General features: G+C 47.9%; 2 protein-coding genes across 8 annotated transcripts; one reads left to right on the top strand and one right to left on the bottom strand.

Annotated features, from left to right (window-relative positions):
• Positions 1–323: 323 nt before the first annotated feature.
• Positions 324–13,719, bottom strand: DXO (decapping exoribonuclease). Of its 3 annotated transcripts, none has more exons than XM_053287898.1 (7): positions 13,501–13,719; positions 10,646–11,043; positions 9,829–10,058; positions 7,607–7,826; positions 5,315–5,450; positions 2,313–2,407; positions 324–643 (listed from the first exon to the last, which is right to left on the bottom strand). In XM_053287898.1, the coding sequence occupies exons 1-7, from the start codon at positions 13,702–13,704 to the stop codon at positions 502–504; spliced, it is 1,425 nt and encodes a 474-aa protein (XP_053143873.1). In that variant the 5' UTR covers positions 13,705–13,719; the 3' UTR covers positions 324–501. The 3 variants fall into 3 exon arrangements, with proteins under 3 accessions (XP_053143873.1, XP_053143872.1, XP_053143874.1); XM_053287897.1 differs by having other exon boundaries at positions 9,745–10,058; XM_053287899.1 differs by lacking the exon at positions 13,501–13,719 and adding an exon at positions 13,256–13,490 and having other exon boundaries at positions 9,745–10,058.
• Positions 13,720–16,273: 2,554 nt separating this feature from the next.
• STK19 (serine/threonine kinase 19) lies at positions 16,274–25,600 on the top strand. Of its 5 annotated transcripts, none has more exons than XM_053302852.1 (8): positions 16,274–16,424; positions 19,577–19,678; positions 19,851–19,996; positions 20,526–20,621; positions 20,707–20,846; positions 23,081–23,178; positions 23,751–23,895; positions 25,104–25,600. In XM_053302852.1, the coding sequence occupies exons 2-8, from the start codon at positions 19,594–19,596 to the stop codon at positions 25,147–25,149; spliced, it is 756 nt and encodes a 251-aa protein (XP_053158827.1). In that variant the 5' UTR covers positions 16,274–16,424; positions 19,577–19,593; the 3' UTR covers positions 25,150–25,600. The 5 variants fall into 5 exon arrangements, with proteins under 5 accessions (XP_053158827.1, XP_053158828.1, XP_053158826.1 ...); XM_053302853.1 differs by having other exon boundaries at positions 16,279–16,419; XM_053302851.1 differs by lacking the exon at positions 16,274–16,424 and adding an exon at positions 16,472–16,505.
• Positions 25,601–26,676: the final 1,076 nt, after the last annotated feature.

Here is a 26,676-nt window from a genome sequence, read left to right on the forward strand (position 1 = left end):
TACCTTCTACTGTGGAAGAATCACTTGTAGCAAGGAACTCTTAGGACTGTAGCCCAGGAAACCTTATAATGAAATGTCAGTCTGCAACAGGGGTTCTCAGTCATGGGTCCCCAGCAGTTAATAGACTACAACTCCCATCGGGCACTGCTGGGAGCCAAGTTTGAGAGTTCCTGCTTTAAGCTATTACAAGACTGCAGCACATTAGTACCCTAGAAGTTCTTAGCTAGCTACTGAGAGACAGCAGTGGATTGGTTGGTTCAAGTTTTTTTTTTTTTTTAAGGCAGCAGGGAGAAAATTGGCTCCATAAGCACTGCTACGAAACATGGGTGTCAAGGTATGGTTTATTGCCCTTTTCCTCCTTCATTGTGACCGAGGGAGTAGAGATCTGTCCCCCACTTCCCAAGCACCAGGTACCGGCCTCCTTGTGCTTTTTTCACCACCCACCCCAGCCTTCCCTGGCCCACCAGTTCTTGGTATAAAACCAGCTTTGGCTCGAGCCCATCAGTCTGGGATTCGTGGAGTGGGTGGCTTCTCTGTGCTCAGTGCCTCCACATACCAGTCGGGGAGGAAGGTGTACTCAGAGTCTTGATGCACGGTGAAGGAAACGGGGCGGCTGGGCTCCCACGCAAAGAGATGGACCAACCTGGAGGGAGTAGCAGAGAGAGCCTTTAGAGTCTTTCCTTCTCACTTCCTGGAAGCTGGCCCTACTACTTTCACTGGACAGTCCAGCCCCTCATTGCCTCTTTAAACATTTCCCCCTAGCTTTGTGTAGACCCGCCCCCACCCCTCTGGAAGAGAGCTGGTCTTGTGGTAGCAAGCATGAATTGTCCCCTTTGCTAAGCACGGCCCATCTAGGTTTGCACTTGAATGGGAAACTACATGTGAGCACTGTAAGATATTCCCCTTAATGGATGCGGCTGCTCTGGGAAGAGCAGAAGGTTTCAAGTTCCTGCCCTGGCATCGCCAAGATAGGGCTGAGAGACACTCCTGCCTGCACCCTTGGAGAAGCCGCTGCCAGTCTGGGTAGACAATACTGAGCTAGATGGAACAATGGTCTGACTCAGTATAGGGCAGCTTCCTATGTTCCTAGCTCTCTTTTGTTTGAATCTTACCATTTAGCCCCATAAGGGCTTGCCTCCTTCCCTCTGATAGCTTCACTGCTTCCTCGCTTTCCACTTTTTAGTTCCTTCAAGCTTACCTGACACTGCCTTATTCCAGGTCAAAGCACTGCTCCATCACACCCAGCGTTAGGGGTGTGCACCGGACCGCGGACCTGCGGCTCGGCACTGGGGTGGGGGGTTCCATTAAGGGCGGGGGGGGGCTTTACTCACCCCTCCCGCGCTTTGCTGCTCTGGCGCCATAATTATTTTAAAAAATGCGCCGCAGAATTGCTCGCCGCTCCGGGGCTCCTTCTTGACTTCAAAATCGGGCGGCAGGATACTTCCCTGCCGCCCCCGAAGCCCCCTCAAGCCATTTGAGCTCTTGAAATCTCGCCCGGACCGAGTGCTAAAGCGCTCGGGCGGGCGGCGGGGAGATGTCTGTCCGTCCGCCCGCCCCTTTCCCTGCCTTCTGCGAAGTGCAGGGAGCCTTCTGCGCGCGCGTGCGCAGAAGCAGGGAGCCTTCTGCGCACGTGCGCGCAGAAGGCTCCCTGCACTTCGCAGAAGGCAGGGAAGGGGGCGGGCGGACGGACAGACATCTCCCCGCCGCCCGCCCGAGCGCTTTAGCACTCGGTCCGGGCGAGATTTCAAGAGCTCAAATGGCTTGAGGGGGCTTCGGGGGCGGCAGGGAAGTATCCTGCCGCCCGATTTTGAAGTCAAGAAGGAGCCCCGGAGCGGCGAGCAATTCTGCGGCGCATTTTTTAAAATAATTATGGCGCCAGAGCAGCAAAGCGCGGGAGGGGTGAGTAAAGCCCCCCCCCGCCCTTAATGGAACACCCCCCCCAACCCTCCCAAACCAAAACCACCCCTTGTCCGGATCGGTTCGGAGGCCAGTGGAATGGCCTCCGAACCGATCCGTGCACACTACTACCCAGCGTTGCCCACTTTGACCAGCAGCAGCTCAACAAAGTCTCAGGCAAGGGTCTTCTAGTCTAATCAAGGAACCTCAAGAGATACCAAGGCCTTCTGCATACAACCCCTGCGCCTCTACCTTACTGCTCCTGTTTTTTTTAACTCCCTCTTTCTCACACCTGCCTCAGCCCCTCCCATCCCATTTGGCCTCTACTTGTTGACTCTAAGCCTGAGAACAGAGACGGCCTGATTACTTGACAGACAGTGCCCATCTGCTGTAGGTGCATGGAGATCCCTACTCACTTTGGGTTGTCCTCCGTCACCACTTTCTTCACAAAGGCTAGGAACGCTGCACAGAAATTCATGCACACAGCTGGCTTCCAGCAGCCTGGATCTTCCTGCCAAGGAAAGGAGGAGAGGGTTTGTTTGGGGTTTTCTGAATAATACTTAGGAATCACAACTAAATGGTGCTGGGTTTGCTCTGCATTCATAGCAGCCTCCTCAAGTGCATAAAGAAATAATAGGTAGAAACAGAACCGAGAACCTTCACCTTAGATTGCAATGAAAAGGGTGAGGGCTAGAGGGGAGGAAGCCTTAAAAAGCTTACCAGCTCGCACATGACCTAGAGCTCCTTCTTCGGCGGGTGGATTACCCGCCCAGACACTTCCCAGCTGCTGCCGGTAGCTCGGAGGGTCGGGACATGTCTCCTCACCCTCCTGGAGTTCCCATAATGCACTGTGTGAGTGTGCAGTGCATTATGGGGACCCCCTCCCCAAAGCTGGCTGGGAGCCCCACAGTCTTCCAGCCCTGGCTACAAACAGCCAGGGCTGGCAGGGTTAGCCAATCGCTTGCTCTCCTAACCTTGTCTAAGAGGGTGGCTCCGGAGGCAGGTGTGCCGCTGGGATTGGGCCCGATCCCAGCAATACACACATGCAGGCAAAACCAGGCTGGGTTTCCTTAGCCCCGTTTTCCCTGCTCATGTGAATCGCTTGTATGTGCGTGTCCTCAGGGAGAGGAGTAAAACTCATCGGCCATGTAGTACTCTGTGGTTGCTCGTTTTGTGTCTTTGTTTTTACCTAGAAGCCCCCTAGAGCAGTCTTTGATGTAGCAGCACTGTGAAGGAAGCTTATGGGTTGAAGGGGAAATAGCTACAGAAGAGAGCCATTTCTTGATCTGGAAGTCCCCACCACCACCAGAATGATGCTACATAGTATCATTCTAAGGGGGTTTCTGGATTTTAAAAGAGGCCACGGGGTGGGACGGAGCACTGCTCAACTGGTGAGCTTCGGCTCCTCCACCCCTAAAAAGGACCACCCTACTTTGCTGCATGCAGATGGGGTGGGAAAGCTGGGGAGAGGGACCATTTCCTCTCAACCCTCAGCTGAAGTGAGTTAAGGGGTTGCTGCCCCACGACAACTGGTGAAGACGACTGTCTTTTCTTGGCTCAACCAGGCAGCAGTAGTCTCTGTTAAGCCTCAAAACTGGAAAAAACAGTGGCCAAATCCAGAAGAGAACCGATATGAGGTCAAAGTTGGAGGACTGGAGTGAGGCTAGCCCAAGGAGAGGAAAAGCAGCTTAACCAAGCATATTAAAAACAAGGGAACTTGAGGGAAGCCAAGACTCCTTGGTTCTTTCGGGGAAGCAGGATCAGCTGTTGAACTGGAAAACCATGATGTTGCAGTGCCTTAGCAAGCTAACACAAGTGTTTATCACAGGGATAGGCAACTTTGGCTCTCCAGCTGTTGCCAATCTACAACTCCCATCATCCTCAGGCACAATAGGTTGTGGCTGGGGATGATGCAAGTTGTTGTTCAACAGCTGGAGAGCCAAGGTTGCCTACCTCCAGTTTATAGTACTTTTGGAGTGTTCGGACAGTTCCTCGTTAGTCATCTTAGTAATCCTTACAATAGCTCTGTTAGGAAGAGTCAGTCTTATCTAAACGGGAGCTGCAGCAGAGAGCAGGTTGGGATTTTAACCAGGAATTGCCTGGTTTACAGTTCAGGCTGTGCAATCCTTTTACTCAGAATTCCCAGGGATTTCAATGGGACTTTCGCCCTAGGAAATGTGCATATGGATGAACTCCACTGCATTAGCTCATTGCCAAGGGAGTGATCATTCTTCTCCTGCATCATCAACCGCCACTGCTGCTGGAAGAGAGGGAGCTGCTTTATACTGAGTTGGACCTTTGATCCATCTAACTCGGTATTATCTATATTGACCGGCAGTGGCTCCCTGAAGGTTTCAGGCAGGAGTCTTCCCCAGCCCTAAAAGGAAGAACCAGGGATTTGGAACCTGAAACTGTCTGCATGCTAAGCAGATGAGCTACGGCCCCATCCTCAACGGTCACTCCTTGCCTTGGATGGGGGAGCTCCTGGATATCAGAAGATCTGAAAGGGATCAATGAGCTCTGCTTCCCCTACATTCTAGCAACTGGAGCAAGTGGCCTACCTTTTTATATGGAGCCAGGAATTACTAACATATACTCCTTTAAGACCTTCAAATGTATTGCGTAAAAACAGAATACCTTGTAAAACCATTGTTAAAAGCATCTTAAATATATAGCTTAAAAACTCAAACCCAGTGTAAATGGCAGGGAAGAGTTAGGAGACCGGGAAGTATATTGGCTATTAAGGAGTATAGCCACCTAATGGCACAGCAGGGAAATGCTTAACTAACAAGCAGAAGATTGCCAGTTCAAATCCCCGCTGGTGTGTTTCCCAGACTATGGGAAACACCTATATCGGGCAGCAGCGATATAGAAAGATGCTGAAAGGCATCATCACATAGTGCATGGAAGGAGGCAATGGTAAACCCCTCCTATATTCTACCAAAGACAACCACCGGGCTCTGTGAGCGCCATGAGTTGAAATCAACTTGACAACACACTTTAATATAGGAATACACGCAGTTGCATGACCTTGGTTCCCTTCCTCTCTTGTCTTCTCCTACTGCCACCACCTGTTTACCTCATTTGTTTGATTGAAATTACTGCCTCTGTGTGTGTGTGTGTGTAATTGAAGCCATGAATATTATAAGCAGGTGATCCACAGAAGATGGAGGAACAACACTGAGGCTGGCATTTGACGCCAAAACGTATGTTTGTTTTTAACATGCTTTTAACAATGTTTTTACAAGGTATTATCTGTTTTTATGCAATAAATTTGAAGGTCTTAAAGGCGTACTTGGGAGTCACCTGAAATATGCATATTGCATCACCAGCTTATCAATTTATACGATTACTAACATAAACAAGGGAAAGAACACAAGAACTATAAAGCACTGGGCTTCGTCGGGGTCAGACTCACTCGAATGAGCTGGAATATCTTCATGGTCTCAAACGTTTCTAGCCCCACGACAGAGCCATCTGGCCCCCGGTATCCAGCCACGATCCTTGACACTCCAGGCAAAAAGGACTGAGCCCACCATTTGATCATCTTGTGCCTGAGAAGAAATGAGAGAATGACTGAAACGGACTCTTTCCCTCTGCCAAATCTCCTCCCCGCACACAACCTCTGTTTCCCTCCTCAAGCAGGTCTGGCCTACATATGCAGTGGAGGAATGTAGCAGAGTCCCAGAGGGATAGACTGGGCTATATCACATCCCACATGGCAGAGGAGGAGAATCACTTTTTAAAAAAAGCTCCTCTATGAAAGAAAAACCCATACTGCAAGTTGTTTTTATTTTTTTATGAAGGTTGGCTACCCAGAAAATAAGTTGGATTCTCTCCCCACTGTATGCTAGTGTTTGCTCAACGCAGGAGAATTACAGACCTGTCAGCTCTGTTTCCAACTCACAAAAATGGGTGGCTAGAATCGTGACTGGCCAATTGTTTTCAAATGTACTGCTTTCAGGAAATTTTCTCTAGCCCAACCTGTTTGCTCTCAGACCACTACTCATTGGCCACAGAGTGACCCACTGCAGAGGATCCTGGGAATAGGCTAGTCTTCTAGGGATCTCCTAGTCTTCTGGCCTGCTCCTTGGGACAATAAAGCAGGAGCATGACCACACCTAACATGCACCTAGTTCCTGCATGTGTAAGATGGGTAGTAATGGACAAGTAGTCTTTCAGAGGGAGGTTTACCAGCTGTTACTGAATGTCTCTTGGAAGAACCTTGGAAAAGCTTCCAAGGAACAAGAGTATCCCCCCACCCCGCATACAGAGTTCAAGAAGCCACTGCTATAGAGCAGGGTTTCACAACCTTAGATCTCCAGATGTTGGACTCCAACTCCCAGCATCCCAAGCCACAACAGCCTGCTGTTGCAGCTGGGGATGATGGGAGTTGCAGTCCACCAACATTTGAGGACCCAAAGTTGGAAACCCTTGCTATAGAGGAACAAGTGAATCGTTCAGCTGCCTAAATACTACAGCAGCTGAGTGGAAAACACCATTCCTGTGCCATGTCTTCCTACCTTAGGTATAGGAAATAAGAGGTACTTCCACCTCCATCTTATGTCCCAGCCCTCTCCACTGTGACCCACTGGTCTCCCAGACCATACCAAAATTCAAGTCCACCTTCTTCTAAACCAGGGCTGCTCAACTTCAGCCCTTCTGCAGATGTTGGCCCACAAATTATTGGCCACTGTGCTGGGGATTATGGGAACTGTAGTCCCAAAACAGCCGGGGTGCGTGGGCACCAAGCTGAGCAAGCCCTCACCTAAACACATGTTCCATATCCAGTAGAGGAAGAGACGAAGCTGCCTTATGCCAGGTTGGACTATTTTTGTCATAAGAAATCATTACACCATCTTATTAGTTTCATAGGGCCATCTATGTGCACGGCGCATCACACAAAATAAGGTCCCTACCTCAAGAGGCTCTAAGAAGTCTAAAAATTGAAATAAGGGAGACATCTGAGGAAGTGGAGGCTGGGATAAACTGTAGAATGTAATACTTTAATGTACACAAACTTGAAGCTTAATTATAAGGGGAGCTGGGCCAAAGGCTTCATGCAACGATGGGGCCTGAGGAGGGATTAAGAAGGATATCTTGAGGAGGCAGCAGTCTGAGATCCCGTTGGCAGGGGCTAGAGATGGGGCCTTTTTGGTTGTGGCTCCTCAGCTTTGGAAGGCGCCCTCCCCAAAGAGCTTCACCAAGCTCCCTTCCTTGGGGTTTTTAAGGAACACCCAGAGACCTCTCTTTTTAGTTTTCCTCTTTGTCTGTTTCTAGTGGGTTTTCAATTTGTCAATCTAGTTTTAGTTAGGTACTGATTTTAACTGGATTTTATTCGTGTTATGTTTAGTTAGCTTTAGTATTGCACTCAAGGGGCAGAATAAAAACACTTTAAATCAAGACCCAAACATAAGGGGTAAGCAAGGGGAGCAATCCAGCTAGCTCTGTATTGTCAACAATGACTGCCAGCAAGCTCTCCAGGATGTCCGAGAGGGGTCTTTCCCAGCCCTACCTGGAGGAACAGAATCTGGAGCCCTCTGCATGCCAAGCACACTCTCTGCCACTGAACTGCAGCTCCATCACTTTACAGATAGCTAGAAGGAAACGGGTGAAGGTTTCATGCCAGCAAATTACTACTCGCTACTAGCAATTGACAGGCTTGTGTTGCACATGAGGGGAAGAATCATGGCATCTTTGCTGCCCTCACCTATAAAAACTCCTCCTCTGTGTCGAGTTGTGCATGACTTTGCTGGTCTTCAGCTCCACGTAACAGCTTGGCGGGTCTAACGAGGAACTGTGGGGATCAGTGCAATCCACCTCTCCTGAGAACAGAAGCGAGTGGGTTCCCAAGCGTGTCCGAATCACCGTGCAGAAGCCCTCATTCGTGTTCACAACCCCAGTCGGGTCTGGAGTCCCATCTGGAGTATCTAGCAGGGAGGCAGGGAGGGAGAGAGAGAGATTTAGCAGGTCTTGAGTGGGTTAGCAAAACAAAACTCCCAATTTTCTAGGAAGCATTATTACTGAATTGGTTGGAAGTCTGGACTTTCAAGTTTGTTGGGAGGGGAAAGAATCCGCAGCTAAGAGGATCCAGGGCTACAAGGTTGGACTTAATGGTATGGACTGGCAGTCTATGGGTGAAAGAAGGGTCCAAACCCAGGACAACCCTGCAAAAACCATCCCCCAAGAACCACCAACCCACAAAAGGCTTTTACTTGCCTATTCAATAGTCACTTGTGGCGCATCAACAATCTAAATAAAGAACCAACATCCTTTGTGGATTCCGTGCAGTCACACCTATGGAATCTGCACCCACCCAAAGCCAACCCAGGGAAATAGCACTCAGCCCTCCTCCTCTTGCTTAAAGAGGTGGTACCAGAGTGCCGGTGACCAAATCGGTCAGCCCCTTCTGATTCACTTCCCTTCTCACTGTCATGCCAGCAATAGTTCTGGAGTATGCTCTTACAGCATTCTGTTGCTGTGGCTTTAGTCAAGATCTCTCTTTTGCATTATTGCCTTATTTCTAGGGATGTGCACAGAACCGACGGTTCCACCGGTTTAAAGGCGGCAGGGGTCTCCCTTTAAAAGTGGGGGAGGGTGCACTTACCTTTCCCACCGCTTTCCCCCCACCAGTGTCCGTGTTTCTTAATGCCCATTGGGGTTGGCAGCATACCTCCCTGCCACCCCGTTGCCCTCGTCTTCCGGATATGACCGGAAGTCACCAGCGCACCTGCGTGTGCTGGCATGGGCGTGTGTACGCAACGTGTGCGCACCTGTGCCAGTGCGCACAGGCGTGTTGGCGATTTCTGGTCATATCCAGAAGACGAGGGCAACGAGGCGGCAGGAAGGTATGCTGCCGCCCTGATGGGCATTAAGAAACACGGACGCTGGTGGGGGGAAAGCGGCGAGAGGGGTAAATGCACCCTCCCCGGCTCTTAAACAGAGACCACTGCCGTCTTCAAGCCTCCCTGCCGCAGTTCCGTGCACATCCCTACTTTCTTCCCCTTCTTATCCCCCCCCTCCCATTTTTTCCCATTGGGATTCCCTTGCCCCCACTTTTCTCTTTAAGCTGCATTTCCCCAGGGACTGAGGACTTATGGCATCCCTAGCAGCCCTCTGTCAGGAAGTGCCAATTTAGTGTGTGGGGAAATCAGTGACCTTGATACCAGATCCAACTGGCCAGCTTACAAAAAGCTTTCCTGCTTGGGTCACTTAAGAGGAAATTCCTACTTGCCATGGATGAACAGGTGAGCAGCGACCAGCCAGCTTCTTATATAATTATTAATTCCATTTTTATCCTGCCCATCCTCCATGGACTCAGAGTGGCCCTGCATGGATCCCTTCCCCTCCCTTTCATTTTAGTGACTGGTGCAAGGTCAACCAGGACCAGGTCCAAGGTTTCCTGGCCAAGGGGACAGGATTTGAACCTGAGCCTCCCCAGTCCTAGTCCGACAATGGCCTAGGTGAGGAGCCATTGTTCTTAAGTTATCAGAGAGTGTATGGTGGTCTAGTAGGGACTAGCAGCTGACTCTGAATCAAAATTCAGAGTTTGGTGGCTACACAGAGATGGGCCTTCTCAGTCGCTGCCCCGAGATTGTGGAATGCGCTCCCTGCTGAGATACGATCCTCCCCATTTCTGGCAGTTTTCAAAACACACTTGAAAACCCATCTTTTCGCCCAAGCTTTCTCAGCTTCCTAAATTTTCAGGTTTTAATTTCTGGTTTATTTTTAAATTGTTAAATTGCTTTTAGTTTTTGTATATGGTTTTAACTTGTTTTATGCTATTGTTAACCACCCAGAGACAAAAGTTTGGGGTGGTGTACAAATTTAATAAATAAATAAACAAACCCAAGTTCCCCAAGAGGGAGAGGGGCCTGATCACTGGAGCAACAGCTAGAATCCAGCACCCCTGCAGCTTTCCAGAAGCCTCACCAGCACACATGTACTGCTCAAACTTGTAGCCCATGTACATCAGCTCCTTCAGCAGTTCTGGGCGCTGCTCTCGCTGCTTCTGGGCAGCCTCGGTCTCGACTTCGCTGATATAGAGGGTCCCGCGGAAGAGGCTGACCGCCAGAAGCCACCCATCCTGAGTTTCGTAGGGGGTGGTCAGCACTTTTGTGAGATGCCCCCGCCATGTCACAAAGTCTGTATTCAGTGGCCGCCTATAGAATGCAGAGAGAGAGACACACACAAACAAACAGGGTTAAACATCAGAGGCTGCCGTATCTGGAGCCAGATAAGTCAATCTAGGAAGCTGCCTTATACCAAGTCAGGCCGCTGCTCCATCTAGCTCAACATGGTTGACACCGATAGTGGGTCTCCAAGGTTTCAGACAGGAGTCTTTTGCAGCCCTAACTGCAGATGTCAGGGAGTGAGGCTTGGACCACCTGCATATAAAGTAGATGCTCTATCACTGAGCCTACAAGCACGCCTAGCTCCATGTCGATCATGCTTAACTGGCAACAACTTTGGATGTCAAGCAGGAGTCTTCCAGCCCTACCCAGGGATGCCAGGGAGTGAATCTGGGGCCTCCTGCACGCAGAGCATAGGCTCCACGGCTGAGCTAGGGCCTCTTCTCCACAGCGGGCAGAAGAGGCGTTCTTTGTCTGCAGCCTCCAGCATCTCCAGTTAAAGAATCTTGAGGTCATAGGACTCTCCGCACCAAAAGGAGCTGACCGGAAAGATCCACAGCCTTGTAGCTGGCAGGGAAACACAGCTGCCACCCGAACTCTAGCCCTGGTTTCCTCACCCTTTGTCCTCAGTCTGTAACTGCTTCCGATTCTCAGCCACCCACTTCAGCAAGTGCTCCAGGCCTTCACGGACACTCTCGTCCTGCCGTATGTAGCGGTCGCGGTAGCCGTCGCGCAGGTCAAATCCAGGGGAGGGGCCCTCGACAGGGGGTGGGGTGTAGTAGCGCAGCTGCCGCGCGTCCCCATGGTAACAGCGCTGGGCATCCAAGGAAAAGCGTCCCACTTCGGCCGGCCGCCGGTAAAAGGGGAAAGGGGCATCGTACCGAGATGGGGTGACAGGGAGGGTCAGGGGAGCCTTCGTTTCGCACTTCTGGCGCTTGGTGCTGCAGTCTTCAGAGGCAACCTCATCCTCCTCGTGGTCACGCTTCCCGGGGCTAATGCTGGGCTTCATGGGAGACTGCAGTCAACAGGACAAAATGATAATGAATCTCAGACTTGACTTGCAAATTACACATCCCTTTGAAAACTGTATATATTAATTTAAAGAGCATCCCTCTTTCCCCTTCCAAAATGGAGGCACCATACAATCAAAACAGACATTGTCCTTCCTTGGCAAAATACAAAAATGACTGGAGAGGGCAAAAAAGCTGCTTATGCATGCATGCATTTCCCTTGGTCCGTTTCCTTTTACTGCCTTTTTTAATTGTACCTGGTATTTTCTTTTAATATACAATAAAACAGCAATAAAATAAACCATAAGAGGCAAAGCCATAAAAGGCAGTTATTAAAAGACACAGAGGCCGCAAAAAAACCCAGTCATAAACCCTCAGGAACGTCCAACTAAAACACAAAACTCTTCAATTTACCTCTCTCTGTAGGAGGGAATTAGGCAGAGATTGAGGGCAGAGATTTTGAGAGACCCAGAGCCACCACAGAAAAGGCTTGCTTGAGCATCACTGCCAATCACATGCCAGAAGGTAGCAGAACATGCAGGAGCCCTACTGGACCTCAAAGATCAGATAGTAGAAGGTCCGTCAGGTATCTTGGTTCTAAGCCCTACTTCACCCACTCTCTAGAAGAGGAGTAGGCAACCTTGGCACACCGCCAACCATTCCTCAACTACAATTTCCATCACCCCCAGCCACAAATTGTCACTAGAGATGATGAGAGTTGTAGTTCAGCAGCAGCTAGAGCGCCAAGGTTGCCTACCCCTACTCTATAACAAAAGTTCTCAAACTTGGATCCCCAAGCATTCTTGAAGGCCATCATGGCTGGGGATCAGTGATCTCTCTAATTTTTTTCATCTGTGTTTTTCATCTAGCTTTGTTCTGGGTGGCAGCATCAAGGCAGTGTGTGCACACCTGCATTCAGAATGGGGCCTTCCCAATTCAACCTGAGCGAGATCCAAAATGAATTGAGGGGACATCAAGAAATGTGTGAGCGCACACATGTGCGCATGCCTTAGGACATAGGAAACATAGGAACATAGGAAACTGCCATATACTGAGTCAGACCATTGGTCTATCTAGCTCAGTATTGTCTTCACAGACTGGCAGCAGCTTCTCCAAGGTTGCAGGCAGGAATCTCTCTCATCAGCCCTATCTTGGAGAAGCCAGGGAGGAAACTTGAAACCTTCTGCTCTTCCCTGCTTCATCCCCTGAGGGAAATATCTTACAGTGCTCACACATCAAGTCTCCCATTCAGATGCAACCAGGGCAGACCCTGCTTAGCTATGGGGACAAGTCATGCTTGCTACCACAAGACCAGCTCTCCTCGCCTTAGAGAGAATACTGCTGGGTATTATGGGATTTGTAGCCCAAAACCACCTGAGGACCCTGATCTAGAACCTGCAATAAAGATCACTTCCTATACAGTTACCTCTCAACCCCCTTTAGATACCCTGTTGCACTCACAAACAGGGTGGACAACAGGATTTCTCACCCACTGTCTTCATCCTTTCAGTGTACGCATATGAAGGGTTTTGTTGTTGTTTTTGAGATCAACAACTGTGGCATTTTACATTTATATCAAGCACTTTGGGGGGGGGCTAAGTAGTTTATATTCTCTGTCATCCTTATAACAAGTATCTGGGGAGGTTAAGAGATACCTGGTTGGTTGTTGTGTCTGGCTATAAAAAAAATAGGTTTAATTACAAAATATAATGCAAAGGAAATCGGGGGGAGAAGAAGAAGAAAATAATAATAATATGTATTATTTCTCTGCAAACTGCTTTGGAAACTTTTGTTGAAAAGTGGTATATAAATATTTGTTATTGTTGCATGCAGTTGGATAAAGCAAATGAAAGACAGAGGTGGGAAACGGTGGAGGCACCATCGGGTGTGAAAATCGCTTGCAGAAAACAGGAAAGGATTCTCAATCATCAGACGGAGGCCATACTATTCTTCCCCACTGCTTCAAGCGGGAGAGAAACTTTAGTTTCAAATGAGGCCGGACTCAATATCAGACACGGGAAAGAAGTGGGATGGTTTTAGGTTTGCATGAAAAGCAGCAGAATGCAGCGGGTTGGCATGCCAGCCAGCTGTACCCTTTGGGATGCAGCAGGGTCCTTCACCCTCCGTTCTCCCGGCCCCCCGGGGAGGCCCCCGGTCGCCTCCACACGACCCTTCTCCCCCATTACATTAATTACAGGCCAGGAGCTCGCAACTCACCTCTCTTCTGATAGCAATGCTGGTGCTCTCAGTCTCCAGCCAGAGCCCTTCCCCTTCTACAATATACACCCGAATACGCTTGTTCTCTTTCCAGGAACCCAGGAGTCCGGCCAGCCAAAGCGAGAGCAGCTCTCCCCGCTTTTCTCTGTGACCTCCCCGCTGCTTACTCCCACAGCCAATCAGAGACGGAGGAGCCCCCTACCAGCCTTCCACTCTGACCCCCCGCTCCGAGTTGCCGTACTTACCTGATGTGATGTCATCGCCGGGCGCGGAGAATTCGCACTTGAATTTGCCGCAGCAGAGGGCGGGGATGTCCTTGGGGCTAAGTAGTTGGCTGGCTTGGTATCCGTCGCCTTCCTGCCATTATCAAACAAGAGCGCCCGACGTCCAGACTGCGACAGTGCTGGTTTGTGTTTGTTAGCAAGAAGGCCGGGTTGCGTTGATGTCATCAGAACGCGCTAGTTGAGGGGGGAAGCCACCGCCCTTCCCTTTGCCAGTATTCTCCAGAGATTCCTTTGCTGGTCCACATTCAACCAGTAGATGGCGAACTCAGTCTGCGTTCACCGACGTGGTCTCATTAGGCAAAGTACTTTATCCAGTCTTTAATCCCTCATCTGTACTACAGTATATGCCACTTGCCTACCTCTAGAATAGTATTGTCTGGTTATTGGGATTGCCAGCGCTAGGACTGGCGGCAATCCTGGATATCTTATCGGCTTGATATTGTGAAACGCATTAGGAAAAAGTGGGGGGTGGGGGCGGAAATCCGCTTATAGCTTCAGTCCGAGTTGGTAATAACCCTAGTTCATAAGACAAAGAAAGGAAAGCAGGCTGGTTAGTTAACATAAGAACAGCCCTGCTGGATCAGGCCCCAGGCCCATCTAGTCCAGCATCCCGTTTCGCACAGTGGCCCACCAGATGCTGCTGGAAGCCACAGGCAGGAGTTGAGGGCATGCCCTTTCTCCTGCTGTTACTCCCCCACAACTGGTACTCAGAGGCATCCTCCCTTTGAGGCTGGAGATGGCCCACAGCCCTCTGACTAGTAGCCGATGACAGACCTCTCCTCCATGAAGTTATGAAAACCCTTCTTAAAGCCATCCAGGCTATCTCCACATCTTGTGGCAGAGAATTCCACAAGTGGATTATGTGTTGTGTGAAAAAGTACTTCCATTTGTTGGTCCTAGATTTCCCGGCAATCAGTTTCATGGGATGACTCCTTACTATGTCCTTTTTTAGATGTGGTGACAAAAATTGTATGCAGTACTCTAAGTGTGGTCGCACCATAGTTTTGTATAAGGGCATTATAATATTAGCCATTTTATTTTCAATCCCCTTCCTAATGATCGCTTGCATTGAATTTGACTTTTTCACAGCTGCCGCACATTGAGTCGACACTTTCAACAAGCTGTCCACCACAACCTCAAGATCCCTCTCCTGGTCAGTCACCAACAGCTCAGATCCCATCAGCGTATACTTGAAGTTGGGGTTTTTCATCCCAATGTGCATCACTTTACACTTGCCAACACTGAACCGCATTTGCCATTTGTCGCCCACACCCCCAGTTTGGAGAGATCCTTTTGGAGCTCCTCACAATTTGTTTTGGATTTCACTACCCAAAAGAGTTTGATATCATCTGCAAATTTGGCCACCTCGCTGCTTACTCCTGCCTCTAGATCATTTATGAAGAGTAAGTAAGCATCAAGGTGGTTCTTACTAGAACTTGTTAGAAAATGGGGGGGGCTCACATCAGAGGGGCTCGCTGCGGGGGGGGGGGGCTCTGAAGCCCTTTGGCCTCAGGTCCAGGTGCCAAAAATACCTAGGTGTGCCCCTGTCCAAATGTAACCACTAATTAGTGCCCTCATCCCGAAGGTATAACTGAGAAATTCTTTCTCTTCTGAAATCCAAGTTCCTCCTACTTATATTTGCATTGCTCTCTTACCAATGCCTTGAATTGCAGTTACATACAGACACATTTCTCATTCTATTTCTTAAATTAGATGGGTTCTTTTTCAGTGGCCAGGATGCACACAAATCAAGAAACATAGAAACACTGGAAATATGAGACAGAGTAGAACACTACCCCAGAATGAATGGGCTTTCTCTGGTGGGGTGGTTTCCATCTCATTCCTATGTTAAGCCAAAAGACCTAATGTTTGGAACAAGCAGAACAAATCCAAGAGGTTCACAACAGCAGCAACCACAACCACCTCAGCTTCATCGGTGGATGAAGCATCAGTGGATCACCCATCCAAAGCACATCTTTGGTCTTTTAACATTTCTCCCAGTGGGATATAGCCCAAAGGGGTGGGGGATGGGGTGGGGTGGGATGTATGACACTGACTCAGTGTCACTGAGCAGTCTGCCGAGCATTGTTGAGGTTTCCCAGTGTGTCACTCACTACAACTGCACCAAATTTGGTTCAAATTGGTTAGACAGTCCACAGGTTAGCCTTCTTGCGGCTCAAACGTTCAGCCACCTTGAACTGGGGTGGGTGACCTCATCACAAACTACGTCACTGAGGTGTCCCTACAACTGTACCCGTTTTGGATCATACTGGTCCAGTCCAAGCATTGCCAAATTGATAGCGCGGGCGGACACATGGACGGGCACACACATGGGATGCGGGGTGATGATAAGCCTCCTGGGAAAGTAGGCTAACAAGAAAGTTAAAAAAATCTCACAGACGAGAAAAGATCCCGAAGAAGTCTATGAGAAAACAGTACCAGAAAAAGAAAATCTCACAGATCAGGGGGGAAAAAAATCGCTGTGAGAAATTCAGACGGGAAAAGGAAAGGCAACAAGCAAGGAGAGAGGCTACATGTAGCACCGTTTTGTGGAAATGAAAATCTGATAGGGGTTTTGGGCAGAAAACGAAAAGGAGCTTCATTTAACCATACTGAGCATGCTCCAATGCTTTGGAGCATGCTCAGATGCATAGTGCACCACTCGTCGGTGAGTACCACAAAACGGTGGTACATACACACACAGCCCGAGAGGATTAAAGGGGCGGGGCCAGGCGGAGGCGGGCGGGGCCATCTTGTGAAGACAGCCTATGGGGAAGACGTGAACTCCGGTCTGAAGACGTCATCGCCATCTGTTGAGAGGGGATTGATTGGGGACCGTGGTGGAAGCGGAAGTGTGGACCTGTTAGAGAACTGCACCTGGTGTGGTGAGGCGGTGGGAAGTGGGAGGGAGGGAGCCTTTCTGTGGGTTGAAATGGGAGGGGTGGGGTTGGTTCTGCACACGGAAGGTATGACTGAAAGGGGGGTGTCAGAAACGAGGAGCCCCCTAATTTGCTGTGGGTCTCTCCATAACCAGTTACCGTCTCTTCGTTTCGGACGGGACCTGGTTATAGAGTGTGAGACACCCAGAGCAGATTAGGGGGGAGACTGGAGAGCCGGTGGGGATGTCAACTTAACACTAAGAAGGGCCAAGCGAGGTATGGCCTCGCTTGTTCTTACACAACTGGTTTGCCCTGCTCATAAATGTCATGATGTGGCGGGGTCTGTTTTTCACACCGGCTCGACAGCACCCTTTACCTTTACCTTTACTGAAGGAGCCGGATCAGAGGAGTCCATGTAATCTGTTCCTGAAGGGACCAGCTACTGATCAGTTTACCTTATGTAGTTTTTCCTGTTAATCTAGTGTTTTAAACTGTAAACTGCCATGAAGTCCAAGATAGAAAGGTATATACATTTAGCAAGTGTAGTTTGTAAACTGCCTTGAGGACTTTGTGGTATATAAATCTAATGAACAAAATACAATTATTATTGTCATTATGAACAGACAAATATAAGTGTCCTTATATCCCCACCCCTGCCTTCTTTCAAGTAGCTCAGGGCTTGTACTGTACGCATCATTCTTCCTCTTTCTACCTGTCTATGTTTACAAAGTGTGAGGGGTTAGTTAGATTGAGAGATAATGATGCATCCATGATCACTTTGTGAGCTTCATGGCAGAGTGTGGGTCTGAGCTGATGTCTCACTGGCCCAACACTGATTCTGACCACTGGCTATTATCAAAAGAGGGACATGGCTGAGAGGAGTTGAGTTCTCTGTTCTCCTTTGCCTAGTCAGATACTCTTTTGCGAGCCCATCTCCAATATGGAAGAGAGCCAGCCTGGGGAGAAAAGCATGTCTAGTGAGGGAGGATGAAGAGGTAAGGCTGAGGAGCAGACATGGATGAGTTCCCCTCTCCTATATGTATGGTTTGTTGTTGTGTTGTCATCATCAAAATTAGATCCTGTGCCTTACCCGTGAACAACACACATACCAACTCATTTCTAGTTTGGCCCAAAGAGCTTTTTGGTATTGTAGAGGGCAACAAATTTATTTCAGCATTGGAAGAGTTGCATAAAGTGCTTACCTGAGTGGATTGGTGTGTGAGTACAAAAGGAAAAAAAGATCACTTACAAATGAAGCTGAAAGATAAAGCCGTGCAAGAGAAAGCAGACTGTCATAGTCCTGTGCAGAGTACAAGTGAATCAGAATCTAGTCAGTTGAGTCTGGTGGCAATGGGCCATCTCCAGCCTCAGAGGCACAATGCCTCTCAATACCAGTTGCAGGAGAGAGGGCATGCACATACCTCTTGCTTGTGGGTTCCCCAGGGGCATCTGGTGGGCCACTGTGCAAAACAGGTTGCTGGACTAGATGGGCCTTGGGCCTGATCCAGCAAGGCTGTTCTTATGTTCTTATGTAATGGAAGATGTAATTGGCATAGATATGACTCCTTCGTGGGTTATTTTACTGGTTTTGCACCTGGGCTTGGCATCAACCCGACACACACACACTCAGCAGTGGAAACATTTACTGGTATGATGATGCTGGAGAGATGCAGGAAAAACTTGCCTGCTTAATCTCTGCATATGAACCAGTTGTTTAGGTGCAGGGCAAGTATAAAAGTTAGCAATCTTAGAGGGAAGGGGGTGTGTGGGTGAGGCTTTGGTGTGGTACGTAACACCAAGATGTTGGTGTTACATGTTGAGGTGCTGGAAGGAGAGCCAAGGAACCCTATGTGGGACAGGTTAGAATAAGGCCATGTGAGTTTTGTAAGGGGATGTAGTTTAGTGGCAGTCCACATCTTTTGCATGCAGAAGATTTCAGGTTCAATCCTTGGCATCTCCAGCTAAAAGGAACAGGGAGTAGGTGATGGGGAAAGACCTCTGCCTGGGACCCTAGGGAAGTGCTGCCAGACAGAGGAGACAATGCTGAGCTAGATGATCCAGTGGTCAAACTCAGTGTAAGGCAGCTTCATATATCTGTATATATGTTCACACATTTTCTATGCATAAGAAACCAGGTTCAGTTCCTAGCCTTTCCAGTTACAGGATCATTTAGTGGGGCTGGTTAGAAACTTCTGCCAGGGACTTGGGGGGAGATGCTACCAGTCAGAGCAGACAGAAGTAGGGTAGATGAACAATTGAGTCTACCTGAGCAGCATCCTGTCACCAGTGAGTAAATTGGTCCCAGAAAGAAGGGTGAGTGATCTGAAGAGGCAAGATACCTGAACATCTGATCCTAGTTCTCACTGAGATGGTAAACTTGTATCTGGGCTAAACCTAACCTTACTCCCTGACATGTATTTATTTTTGGAAGGACTCTTTTCATGGAGGAACACTTAATTATGTGAGTCACCCTTTCCACAATCTGAAGAAGAGGTATAAGCTAGACACAGGTTGACAACTTAAGTGAAAACTAGGTTTGAGGAAATGATTATTTGAAGGAGTGAGGAATTTTAAGTGTTGTAAATGTGCTGTTTGGAAAGGGCAGAGGATTGTGAATCCAGCAAAAGGCTATTTGAAGAAAGGAAAGCATAAAAGCTCTATGGAGAAGGGGCTAAGGAGGAGGAACATCTCTGTGTATATTTATTCATTGCATTTGTATACCATCTTGACCAGGGCAATTTACAATATTAAAATAAATGCACAATACAGAAGTTTTAAAAACTTGTGTTGTCTCAGGCTATTGATGGTCTTTTCAGGAGCTGAAAATGATGACTCATTGGCCTGGGCAGCTTAGTGGCCTTCCTGTTAGGGCACTCCATTGTTTCAGTAGCCCCTAAGAAACTGGGGAAGGGCTGCTCGGTCAGTCCAGTGCTGGTCTCTATTGGAGGAACTGATACTCCTGGGCCTGGAGACCTCTCTTTTCTTCTTCTGGGTGCCTTTTAGAGAGGGATGAAAGGGCTTGTGGGTTGGGTATTAGCAGTATAGGAACATGTACAGTGAGGGGAGAACGGAGGATACGTAACGGAACCATTTGGGCCAAACTTTGCCAGATAAACTAGTGTCTATGGCTCCATTCTCACCCAGTCTTCCATTTTCAGCCATACCCTCCAGCCTCATGAAGCGGAAGCATCAGCTCGTCTCAGATACTTTCAAAGCCAAAAAACAACGGCTGGCTGTAGCACCAGAGTCCTCAAAACAAGGCAAGAATAAAGGGAGCATTGTGACAAAGAACACCTGAAGTCTCTGATGGAGGGTGGGGTGATATGATGAGAGTGTCAGAAGTCTTGGATGACATGGAGGGTATTTAGTTGGGGGAGGGGGTGCTGAGAATCGGGACTCCTGGGTTCTTATTCTTTGTTTGTGTTTCCCCAGAGGGCCCTGAGGCAGTAGAATCTGCTCTCCAGGACCTGGCATCTCTCTTCCCTCGCAAATTATTTGAGGACTCGCTGCCACCTCTGGTTCTGAGACACCAGATCTACAGCCTTGTCAAAGACCGCACAACTGTAGACAGGCACCTGGTAGGAGTCACACCCTTCCCACCCCACCCCACCCCATTCTTATACTTTCAATCCCATGCTACTGCTGAGATCTTTGGTCTAACTCAGAAAGAGACCCTCACCCTTCAACCCTTAAGTGTATCTAAGGAGGCATGGGCCTCATCAGTGCCTACTTGGGAGCCCCGTGTCAGCAGTTCATGACATTGTACTGGAAGAGCTGGATAGTGGAATACCTAAAACCCATGGAAACCTGTGAAGATTCACAGGGGAGTCATTCCCTATGATCCTACCTCTGGGGAAATGAAATTGGGGTGTGTGGGGAACTTGAGCTCTGATGATACTATTTCTTTCCCCAGTCTTTTCAACCCTCATGAGGAAACTGCACTTTGCACACTGTAGTTCTGAGATGCATTAGGAGATTGTTCCTCACTATCTTCTTAAATTGTATGTAGATCCCCTCCTGGCCTTCTTCCTCACCCCCCATTTTCTATTATCGGGATCTGCTCATACATTGTGAGTTTGGAAATAAATAAAATAAACCTTTCCACAGAATCAGCTTAAAGATGATGGCCGGATCCGGATGTTCCAGCACAGCTTTGATGCAGACACTTTCGTCGTGACATTCACAGACAATTATATATCCAAGGTTGGTGACTGTCCAAGTAGATCAGGGGATGAGCAGAGGTGCAGAAGCACTGGCAAGGCAGTGATGGGTCTTTCCCCTCCCTTAGGTGCTGGAATTTGTGTCTGGGAAAGAGTCGGCCAGGACAGTGAAGAAGTTCTTGGATTCTGTCCTCTCCTCCTGCCCTGACATCAGCTTTGACAAAAGGAGGCTTCTGAAAGAGTTTGGCTTCAGGGATACCGAGATCACGTGAGCAAATGTGCCCCAGGAGACAGCCAGAGTTGCTGTATGAATATGTGAAGCTGCCGTCTACTATTGGTCCGCCTAGCTCAGGGTTGTCTACACTGACTGGCAGCAGCTCCCCAGGGTCTGAGTCAGGGGTCTTTCTCAGCCGTCCTTGGAGATACCAGGGATTGAACCTGGGACCTTCTCCAAGCAAAGTAGGTGCTCTACCACTGAGCAACAAGCCTGTCCCCTCTCTGTACCCTGCAAATGTCCTTGTGAGGCAAGGGTAGTCTTGGAGTCTCTGGATGACCAGCTGCTTGGAGGCTGCAATTAGGGCTTATTATCTGACAGGGCTGTCCTCCCAATTAAAAACAACAACAGAGCTGGTCTTGTGGTAGCAAGCATGACTTGTCCCCTTAGCTAAGCAGGGTCCACCCTGGTTGCTTATGAATGGGAGACTAGAAGTGTGAGCACTGTAAGATATTCCCCTCGGGGGATGGAGCTGTTCTAGGAAGAGCAGAAGGTTCCAAGTTCCCTCTCTGGCTTCTCCAAGGTAGGGCTGAGAGAGGTTCCTGCTTGCAACCTTGCTGGCAGTCTGTGAAGACAATACTGAGCTAGATAGAGCAATAGTCTGACTCAGTATATGGCAGCTTCCTATATTCCACCCTTAGATAATTAATGGTATTGGTTTCCACCAATTAAATCTGCATACATATTCATAAGGTATGAATTATATTATACATATGTATACATATTCATAAGAGCCAGTGTGGTGCAGTGGTTAGAGTGCTGGACTAGGACTGGGGAGACCCGAGTTCAAATCCCCATTCAGCCATGAAACTAGCTGGGTGACTCTGGGCCAGTCACTTCTCTCTCAGCCTAACCCACTTCACAGGGTTGTTGTGAGGAGAAACTCAAGTATGTAGTACACCGCTCTGGGCTCCTTGGAGGAAGAGTGGGATATAAATGTAATAATAATAATTTAATTAATAATAATGTATGAATTATAACAGTAAGTCTTTGCTTTTGGATGACGCCATAGCAGGCACCATCTTGGAAGAGGCATTTCCTCCTCTGAGGAGAAGAAGAATAAGCCTCTTCTAAGATGGCACTTGTCACCTGCAGTTCTTGTAATTATTTAAAAAATCACATTAAGAAAAAACAAAAAAAACCACCTGCCCAATTAATTGAGGTCATATTTCTATGTGATCAAAAGAGTTCTTAGTGGATTTACTCTAACCAATGAACTCTCTTGTTGTTGCCCTCATGTCAGCACTGGGTATGCTCAGCTCAGCACAAGATATGATCCATCAAACTGAATGCAGCATCCCAGTCATGGAGTGTGGCCTGTCAAGTGCTTGATTTCCTCCCTCCAGTCTCAGGCATGCTTCTTGAGCCTCTAGTGCAGTGTGTGTTCATCTCAAAGCACACTTACATTTTTTAAAAAAATTGGGGCACACTGTTCCCCTACACACATTCACACACTCTTTATTTTCTTTCTTGCAGTGGTGGCAAAGGCACTACACTTTTTTTTTTTACTTTTTGCTTCCTCTCTCTTCCAGCTCAGCTGACTGTCAGTGGAGGTTGGCCCTAGCAGCCCTAAGGGAGTGAGTCAACTCCAAAAGCAAGAAGTTTAAACCTCACTTTTGGAGCCAACTCCAAGTGAGTCAAAACAGTATATACAAGTTGGGAAGTGGTGCCCTAGTGAGCCACTGTACCTAGCTGGCAGGCTGCATTCAACTTGGTGAGTCAGAGATTTTGCAGGTCTGCTTTGGCCAGCATAGAAATATAGGCACCTGGGAGGAATATAGGTAGCTGCCATATACTGAGTCAGACCATTGGTCCATCTAGTTCAGTATTGTCCACACAGACTGGCAGCAGCTTCTCCAAGGTTGTAGGCAGGAGTCTCTCTCAGCCCTACCTTGGAGATGCCAGGACTTGCCAGGACTTGGAACCTTCTGCATGCAAATGCTCTTCCCAGAGCAGCTCCATCCCATAAGGGGAGTATCTTTAAAGTGCTCATATGTAGTCTCCCATTCAAATGCAACCCAGGTGGACCTTGCTTAGCAAAGGGGACAATTCATGCTTGCTACCACAAGGCCGGCTCTCTGCCCATAAGAGAGAAGCTGTTTATACAGGGATCGCAAAGCATGCTTTCCCCCTCAGTCTTAAGAGCAGGTGTGTCTTGGTGCTAAGGGAATAATTAGTAATGAAGAAACTCTCTTTCTCCCCACCCCCCTGTATTGTGTTGTGTTTAGGCAGCTGGTAAATGCTGGAGTCCTAACTGTCCGTGATGCTGGGAGCTGGTGGCTGGCAGTACCTGGAGCAGGCCGCTTTATCAAGTGTTTCATCAAAGGTGTGTTTTGGTCTCTGCACAGCTGGGACGAGCCAAACCACCATCTGGTCCCGGGCTAGAATTGACACACTTCAACCTACGGTGGGCCAGCTAGAGCTTAAGAGTTGACAGCCATCCGGTGAAGGGCTATATCGAGCACATGGAGTTGCCTTGTACGGACTCAGACCTTTGGTCCATCTGGGCCAGTATTGGCTGGACTGGCTGGCACAGCTCTCCAGGGTCTCGGGTGCCTTTCTAGCCCTCGCTGGAGATGCCAGAAATTGAACCTGGAAGCAAAGCACATCCTCTACTGTTGAATTATGACTCCGTGGGTTTTGTAGATCATGATAAGGTGGAGACAGAAGTTTTCTAACAGATTTAGGGAAATTCAGGACCCTGGAAGCATGTGCTTCCCCCACTGAGTTGCAGCCCCTCCCCAAGTTTTCATTTACTGGGAGCTCTCGTGACTCAGCCCCTGGGATTCTTTCAGTCCTGGTCCTGTTGCTGCTTCAAGGCCAGACCGTTCTTCTACCAGTTTTGGTCAGCTCTGCCTCTGCAATATTGTGTTCCAGACTGTTGTTCTCTCTTCCCAGGGAGGAAATCCGTGTTGGGCATGATTGAGAAAGCCAAGTATAAGGAAGTTTTGCTGTCAGATCTGCAGAGCCGTCGAGCACCAAGTGTAAAACTGGGTCTTCCTTACCATATACATGACATTATTGGAGCCCAACTGGTGGACTGGTAAGGGACTCCTGCTCTGCTCTTCTCCCCCCTGCTGCCCTTCCCGCCTCATTTCCCTTCCAGAAACCTATACATCATGGATCCCCGCCTTGCCATCACGACTCTGCCTGTAATCCTAGGCATTTTTATTTGGGAGTAAGCCCCATTTCATTTAAGGGGCCTTACTGTCAGAGTAAACATGCATAGCCTTGAGTGATATTTCTCCTTTGCCTACTGGAACCCAAGAATCTTGGATCCCAGTACCCCAAGAGTTGGTGTAGCATTTAGGCCAAGAGCTTGAAATGAGTGCCAGGAAGTGCCCAGTTCAAATGTCGCCACATGAGATGTAGATTTTTCAGAAAACTTTGAACTGGAAAATGTTCCCATGCAAAAATTTTCTTATTTGCATACATTTTTATCTCAGAAACTTTTACTATGCAAACTTTCCTGATGCTCTAAATAGATTGTGATGTAGTTTGGCATGTTGTTTGACATATTTAGTGTTGTGTGTTTAAAAAATCACCCATTAATTACCCGCTCTGTATCTCAGAAGTTTTTCAAGTAACCAAGTAGATGAACTGAAATACTTGACTGGGGAGGGAACCAATTTGGAAGGAAAAGATCAATAAAGACACTGAATGTGATTTAAATGTTATGGTGAAACAAATTCAAAGCTTTATATGGAAATACATTATTCCTTTTCCTGAACTAGCACGAGGATTGTTATCAACTACTTACATTTTTATTGGAATACTCAAGAAATCAATAGAACATATGTATTCTCTTACACTCTTCCTAGAGATAATCACCTGAAAATCATTAAGTATAACTTGGAATCTGCCAAGCTTGTCTAGTATTGCATTATCACTAACTAATGAATTTTATGATGCTATGAACATTGTGAAATGGAAAATTTTCATCTCCAGTTATCACAGGTATAAACTCAGGTAGTCTTGCCTAAGACCACCTTCTCTTTCTCCCTCAGCCTTTTCTTCCCTAACTGCACTGGATCTACTTAGGGTTAATGTAAGAATTAAACAGCTGCCTTGCAAGATCACACAAAGATTCATCTAGCCCAGTAATGGTGTTTCCATTTGTCCCCAGCATTGAGGACTAAGGACTTGAATGTACAAAAGGAATATATTACTCCCTCCCAAAGATTCCTAGGAGACTCAGCTGTGATTCTTTCCTCCTTTAGCCTGACGGTCCCTTTCTTTCGCTTTCTGTAGTGTGCCAACTTCCTCCGGTACTCTTCTCCGACTGGCTGACGACTAAGTGTGTGCCATTTTGCTGTCCAATGGAGACCTGTGCCTAATGAACAGAGCCTACTTGGGACACTTGGCATTTACACTGGGGTGCAAGGCTTCTACCCAGGGTTATTCATATCTGTGGAAGCAGAAAGACTTTTCCCGGCAAAACAACATTTCTCTTATTTATGAACAGATTTTGCACTTAAAATGGGTCCATGTAAGAGAGCATCTTAGTGGGCCGGACTTGTCACTGCCATAATATGATTGCAACATGAGGCTATGATGCAATTTAAGAGTTTGTGGAGTGATATAACTTGTCACTTCCGAAGCACCAGGAAGCTTACCCAGCTGCAGTAAGAAGAGCCAAGATTAAATATGCCCCATGGGCAACTCATTCCTTGTATGTGTTTGTGTTCCTTTTCTGAGCCCATGTCTTCTAAAATTCCTTGAAGCTTAATTAAAAGCACTTGCTTTCACTGCTGCTGTTTTATTTGCCTGTTATGGTGTTCTGGAAATGGATTTTTGTGGCACTCTCTTTTCCTGAACTAGCAGAAAGATTGCTATTAACTACTTATATGTGTATCCTGTCCTTATTCTAAGATGCTTAGGGAAATATACATGGTTCTTCAATTGCCAATTTGAGCCTCACGACAACTGGGAGATAGTCTAGGCTGAGACTTAGGCCCAGAGTTACCTGAAGAGAGTCTAAATTAGGTTAGATTTGGGCTTCACAATCCCCAGGTGCCAGGGAGCCGTTGTGCCTAGAATTCTAACTGAGGTGCTTAGACTAGGATATTCGGAGGTACAGTAATTTAATAAAACCTTGGTCTTGGGCAACCCTGTTTCTGTTCTAAGTATGTTACTTGTAAAAGGAATAAAGAGAAGCCCATTTACCTTCCCATTCCACAATATCTGTCGCTAAGAAGTCCAGTAGTTTTGTCAAGTGTCCATTGTCTGGCTCCTAAATTTTTGGGCTGGCACCTAGATCCAAAGATAACTTGTCAAGGCTTGGGTTAGACTCCCTTGCTCTCAGAGAGCTTGATGGCTGATGGAGATTTGAACCCAGGTCTCTGGTCTTAGTCCAACACCCTAGCCACTGCATGTGTAAAGAATATATATCCTTAAACAGAAGTGTACAGTGTTATGGGTTATTCAAAGAAGGTATGTATCCTGTACATACTGTTCACTTACACTTTTGAGAAAGGAGTATATAATGTTTGATCAGTTTTTCCCTTTCCCTCCTCCTCCTCCTCCTCCTCTCCCTCATCCCCACCCTTCCAACATTGTTTAGTGAAGGGTCCTTTGCTGCTGAATTGGTGTAGCCATACACATTCTGTGGTGGACAGAGACATGCTGCAGAGGAGAAGGATGGGTTGTACTCTTGACACAGAGTGCAGGAGTCTATTTAAAGAAGAACCTCTACTCCTGCACCATCATCTCTGTTGGTCTCAATCTCAGCAGTTAAGGAGCTGAAGAGCTTTAAGGGCACTCTTGTTCAAAGGGATAAATGTGTGAACTTTATCAAAATGGATTGTGATATTTCAGATGCTAA

This window comes from Hemicordylus capensis, chromosome 2 (assembly GCF_027244095.1).
Source record: "Hemicordylus capensis ecotype Gifberg chromosome 2, rHemCap1.1.pri, whole genome shotgun sequence".
NCBI lineage: Eukaryota > Metazoa > Chordata > Lepidosauria > Squamata > Cordylidae > Hemicordylus > Hemicordylus capensis.

Excerpts from the sequence above, each read along its gene's own strand:
- DXO (XM_053287897.1), bottom strand. The coding sequence starts at position 13,704 with ATGACATCAACGCAACCCGGCCTTCTTGCTAACAAACACAAACCAGCA. Across the intron at positions 11,044-13,500 it reads CGGCGATGACATCACATCAG|TCTCCCATGAAGCCCAGCAT; the intron begins GTAAGTACGGCA and ends TGTTGACTGCAG. Across the intron at positions 10,059-10,645 it reads TTACAGACTGAGGACAAAGG|GCGGCCACTGAATACAGACT; the intron begins GTGAGGAAACCA and ends TGCATTCTATAG.
- STK19 (XM_053302851.1), top strand. The coding sequence starts at position 16,472 with ATGGGAGGGGTGGGGTTGGTTCTGCACACGGAAG. Across the intron at positions 20,622-20,706 it reads CAGACAATTATATATCCAAG|GTGCTGGAATTTGTGTCTGG; the intron begins GTTGGTGACTGT and ends CCCCTCCCTTAG. Across the intron at positions 20,847-23,080 it reads TTCAGGGATACCGAGATCAC|GCAGCTGGTAAATGCTGGAG; the intron begins GTGAGCAAATGT and ends TGTTGTGTTTAG.